The sequence below is a fragment of the Cyprinodon variegatus genome, unplaced genomic scaffold (genome assembly GCF_000732505.1).
Source record: "Cyprinodon variegatus isolate N-32 unplaced genomic scaffold, C_variegatus-1.0 Scaffold5, whole genome shotgun sequence".
NCBI classification, from domain to species: Eukaryota; Metazoa; Chordata; class Actinopteri; order Cyprinodontiformes; family Cyprinodontidae; genus Cyprinodon; species Cyprinodon variegatus.
Genome location: NW_015150458.1, coordinates 38057 through 46140, shown reverse-complemented (window position 1 = coordinate 46140; position 8084 = coordinate 38057). Strand labels below are relative to the sequence as shown.

The following is an 8084-nucleotide window of genomic DNA, read 5'->3' as shown; positions in this document are numbered from 1 at the left end:
GTGTGAGGGATTGCGGAAGAGTCAATGAGTCGATGCAATCAGCTGGTTTTCCTTAGATAGAAAACTTTGAATCAATCTGTCTGGATGATGTGATTGAATTGTCTCTGCACTATATAAATAAACTGAATTTAATTGAATCATGGATGGCAGATACATTTCCTCATACTAAGTCATGCAACAACACGGTTTTAGTGACTGACACAGACATTCAGAGAGAGAACGTCAGAGCCCACCTTTAAACACTGGCAATAAACTTTTCAGGTCACGTCAAATAGCTGGGTTTGATGATTAAGTCAGGACTTTTATATACCAAATTAAGGATGTTACCAAAAATATTATCTGATCATCTTATTGCCAAAGTTTGACAATTTTCTTTCCAGTCCAGTGTTAGGAACTTAATTCAGATGTTTTAGAAGTTAAAGATTGTACAGTATTCTCTCAAGTCTTCCTAAAACAAATGTAACTCCATTCAGATTCAGGAATGTTTACAAGTCTGTCTACCAAATGAAAGCCAAGTCAGCAAAGGGTTAGTCTTTTCCATTGATGTTTAAATTAAGCTATCAAAATTTCACTTTCAGTTATGTAATTTTTCAACTTTGATTTAAATCTGAACTTGATTTTCACGGGTTTTTAAATGTCCAGAACAACAGTAAAGGAAACAGTTGTTTCTGCAAAAACATTTATGCATTTATAGAAATATTTATACTATTAAAAAAACTGGTTTGAGACAATAACAATCCACTTTAGCTCTAAAGTTCCATAAAAGAACTTTAGAGCTAAAGTTCATGCTAATTTCTGAAATCAAACTTAGACTATATTTAATCTGCTTACCTTCTGCTCAGCAGGTCAGGAGGCAGTGAGAGAAGATTGAACAGAAGTTACACAGGAAGCAAAAGCAAACATCTTTATTTATCCTTAGTTCAGAAACAGGGATACTTTATAAAAACACCTCTTGGACGAGAAATTAGCACTAAAACATTTTACCAGCCTTAGCTGTTCATGTCTAAGTGGTTGTCATGCATCACAATAAACCCTCATTTTTTTTTTTTTTTTTGTTATTATCTAGTTTTAAAAATGTTTAAACTGAGCTTTATAAATAAATAAACAAACGGGACATAAACCTTGAAGTAACAGAAGAGCCTTTGCTTCCATGGGACTTTATTACTGTTTCCTGGCTCTTGTTTTTTTAGGCTTTTTATACAGAAGCCATAGTTTAATACGTTTATTCTAACAGCTGTCCTCCCATTAGGCTTGGAAGACAGAGAAGAAAGAAAAGCAGGAAATAGAAGAGAACCAGCCTCTACTACTGACCCATGTCAGTTTTTAACATTTTAAAACTACTTACATGTTTGGACAGGTTGCAGCTCCTCATGTCCACATTGTACCTACAGTTCAACCAAACAAGATTCTTTAGTGCTTTTACAATGTAACATAGAAAACAAGAAACTTCAAATAACTAAAATAGATATTTTTTTAAATAAATGTTTTAAAAACTTTTTTTTTATTATTTTAATGTTTGTTACATCCTTCAACATTTAAACATACAGTAAAACCAGTGATGACAGTGTCAGTACTGTAAAGTGTACAACATTGAGTGATTGTACAGAGAAGGACTTGGGTTTTTAACATTTAACCATGAACCCCTCCCAGCCCTGCCGTACTCCCCCCACCTCCGCCAGCAGATGAGACTAAAGAGAAGAAAAAAAAGAAAAAAATTCTCACACACTGCATCTATTTTCTGGATCAATAGTGTTTGAGTCTTTCCTCTCTGGTTTTAAAAACGGTTCCCATGTACTTTCATACGCCTCAATCTGGCCGTTTATTTTGTGTATGAGTCGTTCGTAAGAGGTGGTCTCGAAAAGTGCTGCGTACCATTCCGAATATGTAGGGGTGTGTTAAGTTTATTCAATGATGATTATAAAGTTATTGTGTACATATGTAACATTGGAGAAATGAGATGCTTCACTCTGTTTACTGCAAACGGTCATGCAACGGCGGTAGAAAATTGCTGATGTTTGTGCAAGGCTAATCACAGTTATCAGGAGACCACTCTATTCTGTGATTCAATCAGAGGAGCATTTTGTCCTATGACCTGATCAATTGCCTTGTCAGAAGAACACTCTATTTTGTAACCCACCCCAACTGTTATGATCTGCTAATAAAAAGGCTTTTGCAGAGGAAGTCCATCAGAGAGTAGATGTAGCTGAATGTAGCTCTCTCCTTCTGCAGTAGCCATTAAAAAATCCCTCTTCTGTGTGGACTCGGTTACTAAATTTTTTAACCTAACATTTTGGTGCCGAAACCCGGGAGCCAAGATCCAATTGTCCAGGACCATGTGGGACCAAGGCCAAGAACCTGTCAACAGTCATCCTCCCTTCGCTGGACGGGGCCAGTTTGGTCCAGCCCTGCCCTGGGCATCTTGGTGACGACTCCCGCTGGACTGCTCTACACAGGAAAGGGTAGGCAAAAATCTTTTGATCAAAAGTTGGTCTGGGACCATTTAAGTTACAGCTGTAATCGCAACAATATTTGACCAGACCAAATCTTGTTGACAGATTTGGCATCTGGGTATTCTGTGCGTTAGAGTTTGGGACTCTGTGTTGTTCTCGAGATAGTAAGGTTTGCAGCTGCCGCAGCAGGGATATTTGACGAAACCAAGTTTTGTTGACAGAAGTGGCATCTGGGTATCCGGTGCGTGCGAGGGCCTGGAGTTTGAGACTCCAAAGTGTACACGTAACGATAGGTGTTTTATGTCAATATTGGTCAAAATAAAAAAATACATAATAGGCCTTAAAATAGGAGTGACTGTGTGAGAGTGTGTGAGGAAACAATCGAACCATTGGGTTCTGTTGTTTCATGCTAAAACAGCAGGGGTTTAATACAGTACAGCTCTTGTGGTTGCAGAGGCAATAATTTCTCACCTGAAAAGGTAGAAGCAGAAATTACCACAACAGTTTTTGGGTGCTGTCCTGCTGAATAAACATCCAGTGCGTAGAATACCCTAGGTGTATGTACTGGACTAAATTCTTTAAAATAGGTAAAGGTCAAAATAAATGTAGAGATAATTTAAAATCTACGATTAGAAGTTTGTAGAAGCGCAGGAATCAACAAAAAATAAACACTTGAATATATGGTTTTAAAAAAAATGGGTTTGAGGGACGCCTCTATTCCAAAATAATAAAATAATAAGAACTAAAGAATAAAATAAAAGTAGATACGATGTTAGATACGATGAGTAGATACGATGTTTGTGCGTCCAAAAGATAATGAAACACAGTTTAGAGGGAGACAGCTTAAATCTGCACAAGCGCGGGGGGGGATGTCACTGGAGCGATGACTGCAGCATTGATCCAACTGACAGCCTTCCTAATGCGCCTGCAGGGTCTCCAAAACTATTAGGTTTGGAACCAAAAAATTTAAAATAAATAACCCACCAGAAAATTATTTTAATCATGCAAGCTACATTCAGAGAATAAAAAAAAATTAGAGGAGCAGTTAATTGTGGACTCAGTGGAGGTCCTGGATCTACAGCAACTTTTCTTTTCTTTATTAAACACCTCAGAAAAACCATACTGGCATTTAAACATACAAGGGGTAAAAGTGAAATTTCTGTGGGACACCAGAGCCGATAAATCTGTTCTGAAAGATACATTACCTCAGATTAGACCATGTAATGGTGTTGCAACTTAATCCTTCTGTGTTTTATGCAACATGCTTAGCATTTCTGCTCTATGTCTATCTGTTCCAACTATGGAAACAGCCTTATAAAATTCTGTTTGATGTAAAACCCCAGGTTCAAGATTTAGCATGTGTTAAAATAACTCAGCATTGTTTGCTATCACAATCTGATGAAAATGATTTCAAAGATATTCCAAATGCTTTGTGGTCTACAGAAAAAATAGATATAGGACTGTTGACAACTGTAGATCCAGTTAAAATAGTTCCTAAATCAGGCCAAGGATAAAACAATATCTGCTCAAATGTGAAGCAAAGGAAAGTATAAAACCAGTTATAAAAATTTTAGCGGGTGCAGAAACAAGTCTGTTGCTTGGGCCATGTTATTTCAGAAGAAGGTAAAAAGCTACAAGAATGTCTTTTTAGAATTGTGCAATTACTGCAAGGCTTAGATTCCACATTATGTAAAAAAAACTCAGCTTTTCTTAAGTTTTTTTTTTATGACACACTAGTAGCTATGTCAGAGACAATTTAATGGATCCCAGAAGTAGAACAGCAATTCACAAAGCTAAAAGTAGAACTTTTCTTAGCAACTCTCTTAGCTCTGCAAAATTATCAAAAACCGTTCATCCAAACAGTTGACGGCAAGCAATTTAGAGCTTTACGTCTCAACGCTGGTGAAGAAACCAACCTGATCCAGTCCCTTAGCATCCTGGTTAGTGGGTGCTTCCTTGGAGGGACTGGTCAAGATGGGAAAACTACAGTGGCTCTGCTGCTTGATGGTGACCATTGGACTGGTGCTCTTAAGGACTCAAATTGACCGCCAGAAACAAAGGAAAACCAGAATGGTTTTTGACGGATCCACCGCAAGTCATCCCTACAGTGCCAAGATGTGGTGGCAGCATTCCAAGCGCGTTGCTGAAGGTTTGAACAAAACAGACTGTTATGTTTGTACTCATACAGACGCTCTGGATGAGTTGAAGATTTAAAGAGGTATGTTGACCATAACACCTCCGGTGCAACTCCAGCACCATGGACAAGTTGTTTCACCATGGGATCATGGTGGCAGGTGCTGATGAAGATAGCTTTACCATTTGTAGGATTGTTCTTATATTTTTCCTTTTTATTTTTTGCGTAATACCATGTCTCCAGTCAATGATTCAGAGAATGATAGGATCCACTCTAATCCAGTATTCAGCTGTAACTTATGTTCAACTCTGCCAAGATGCTGGTGAAGATACTGATGGTGTGACAACTGTGTAATCTGTTACAGGGATAATGATCGCTTCCTCTGGGAGGATCGGGTAGGAATTTTTCTCTATTGGAGAGGTTTTGCCTACTCAAGGGACAGATTTTTGAAGCTTTTTACATTCTTGATAAATCTTACATTTTCGCTTAAGTTTTACATTTTACTTATTTTCATATTTTTGTTTTTTGCATATTGATCTTTGATTATTGAATTTCCTATCTGCAATGCATTTATGATGTGTGTAGTAAAAATCTTTTTAAAAGTGCTACATGCTAATGTTTATATGCACAACAGGAGGGAATGTTAGGTTTATTCAATGATGATTATAAAATTATTGTGTGCTTATGAAACATCTTGTGATTCAGTCAGGAGACCATCCTGCCTTGTCATTGTAGTGCAGCACCCTGTCTTCATGAACTGATCAATTGTTCTGTCAGAACAATACTCTGTGTGTAATCATGTGTCATGTTCTGTTAATAAAACGCTCTGCGGAGGAGGTCCAGTGGGAGACAGTGTGTTTGAGTCTGGGGTTCAACTGTCTCTCCTTCGGCAGAAATTGTATCCATTACTGTGTATTTCAGTTCTTCTTTTGCAAACCTACATTTATGAACCCAACAGTTAGCCTCGTTAGCTCGACAGCATCATTTGGTCAATTTTAGTGCCCGTTGTGCTCTTTAGCCTCAAATTTTTCCCTCTATTCATCTGTGCAGCCTAGTTTATGCTGATCTCACACAGGTTAAGCCTTCTGATGGAAAGTAAAAACGTGGGATGGCCGAAGTCAGCTCTAGCTCTTCAGCATGCGTCCTCTCCTCGCCGCATCGTCACCGGAAGTCTCCCTTTTAAAAACTTTTGAATCAAACCCAGCAGAGAGAAAAATACTCCTGGAAATTCAGTGTGATGACCGGGGTCTTTCTGTTCCTCCTCTAAATAAGCCACCAGGGGAACCTTTAAAAATGATTTTTTTTTTTTTTTTTGACAGAATCTTTTATCTCTGTTTTCTGTTTTTTTTAANAAATTAAGTGCATTTTCCCTAATTTAAGCAGGTCAATAAGATGATTTGCTGATTGAGTGAGGGTTTTTTTTCTCTTAAAATAAAATTAGATAACATGCACTTGAAATAAGGTAATTCAATTCTTTTTTATTTTAAATTTTTTTAAATTTTAAATCTGGATTGGCTTGTTCCATCTGCAATTTCAAGAATAAAGTGCACTTATTTTAAGAAAAAATGACATATTTAGAGTTCAATTTTTTGAAGTGCTCTTCACTCCTTCGAGATGCATATTTGATCTTTACGAAGAAGCTTGGCTCCTGTTTAAAGATTCAAAGCCTGCTCAACAACAAGACCTCAGCTCTAAGCTCTTTTTGCACATGAGATCTTAAAGTATTTGCAGCAAAATCAAGCTTTGATTCCCAATAAATATCAGGTACATTTCAGAACCATGGTTTAGTATTTTGTTCACTGATCTGTCCAAAAACATGACTGTTAAGTTAATTGGCTTCTCTAAATCCTCCTTAGGTGTGTGTGTGTGTGTGTGTGTGAATCGAACCGCGAATCGAACCCAGAACCTTCATGCTATGGGGCAGCAGCGCTACCCACTGCACTCCACTATTAAAAGTGTAAAAGTACAATTTTTAAAACTATGTAAAATATAAAAGCAAAAGTACTGCAGAAAAAACTGTTAAGGAGAGAAGCTTAATGCTCTACATAAATATACAAATATATAAATATTCTACAATTCTGGATGATGTAAACGGCTGATTCAAACTAAGCCATTATGATGATCTGATAATTAGTTTGGAAGTATTCACTCACCGGGCAGCAACAGTCAATGTGTCAGAGTATTACAGAGGAAAAGACAATGCAGGACTACAGATTTTGGGTGTTTAAATGTTGAATTGTATACTTCCTCTAGAGGATGATTTCTAGGTATTAAAAGGATATTTATGGTTGGTCACAGTTAACTTTGAATTATTGGGTTTTGGTTTCTTAATTCTAAATTGCTTTCTAATACTTTTTTTATTTGAAAGGTTTTTTTACTTATTGCGGCCTTAAAAACCAAAATAAAAGAGAAAAACAAAAAATTGTTTCTTGTTCACTGAGTGACGTTCAAGTGGGGAAAACCTGCAGTGTAACCCTGAAAAGAGGGAATCATATTTCCTCTTACACGTCAAAACGAAGGTTTTGTTTCTCCTCAAAGAAGTAGTCCAGAACAAACTTCCTCACAAAGTCTGGATTCAGCGTGTTTTCAATCACTTCAGTCCGACCGAACTGCAAGAGAGATCAGAGAAGAGAAAAAAATCTATAATATACTGATCAGTTTCACTGTTGTAACAATGATGCTCCACAATTAAGTAAATAATTCTTCCCTGTGGAAAAATAACCAGTTTTGAAAGAAAATTATTTCATTCTCTGACTTATGGAAAAGAGCCTTTTATCTTTTTGTATCTGTTGTTAGATAGAATTGTGTGAGTTACATGCTGACATAGAGATATAAAATAGGGGGGATCATTAGAATACTTATTTTGAGAGACAGTTTAAGATTCATAAATTTAATAATTGACCAAAATTAGATATGAATGAATATGACTTCTTATAAAATAATAAATGTTCTTCAAAATCAGTCACTTGTGGCATACCAATGCTCAACCAAGTTGCTTCGCACTGTTCTGTTGATGCTACTCAGCTATATTTGTCCATAAATACTGATAAATCTACATTTAAAAATTACAGGCATGTTGTTAAGGCATAAAATCAGGGTATAGCGAGCAGGTTCTTAGCTTGCAGTGCATACGGCCAAACGTTGGACGGCCCCTACTACAGAGATGACTAAAAATTATGTCTTGCTTAAAAGGGTTCTAGGGGAGGAAGTGGCTGGTTGAATTATTTAGGGGCTGCGGGGGGGCTCTGGTTGGGTAGCCTGTGCAGGGCGAGTGGGCCCTGATCCCGGGGGGGCTTTTTCTGGGGGTGGTCTGGTCCGGGCAGTGGCACGGGAAGGGGGGTGCTGCGGGGGCTGCAGCCTCCCTCGTCACAGCCTCAGCCCCCCATGGTGGGGGGCTGTGGAGTAACATAATATTGTACTTAAAAACATGAAATTATTTATGTATTTATTTTTTAAAAGACTGTGTTTGATATGGGATGATGGGCTGTGTATAAGATATA

The 8084-nt window shown here is 37.5% G+C and overlaps 1 protein-coding gene across 1 annotated transcript in view; it reads right to left on the bottom strand.

The window, feature by feature from the left end:
• Positions 1-8084, bottom strand: part of LOC107084265 (copine-8-like) — an 86128-nt gene that overhangs the window by 40298 nt on the left and 37746 nt on the right. The window contains exons 4-6 of the mRNA XM_015374022.1: positions 7090-7193; positions 1346-1385; position 1033 (exon numbers count right to left, since the gene is read on the bottom strand). Of these exons, the coding sequence (XP_015229508.1) occupies position 1033; positions 1346-1385; positions 7090-7193 (145 nt within the window). The remainder of the gene's footprint in view (positions 1-1032; positions 1034-1345; positions 1386-7089; positions 7194-8084) is intronic.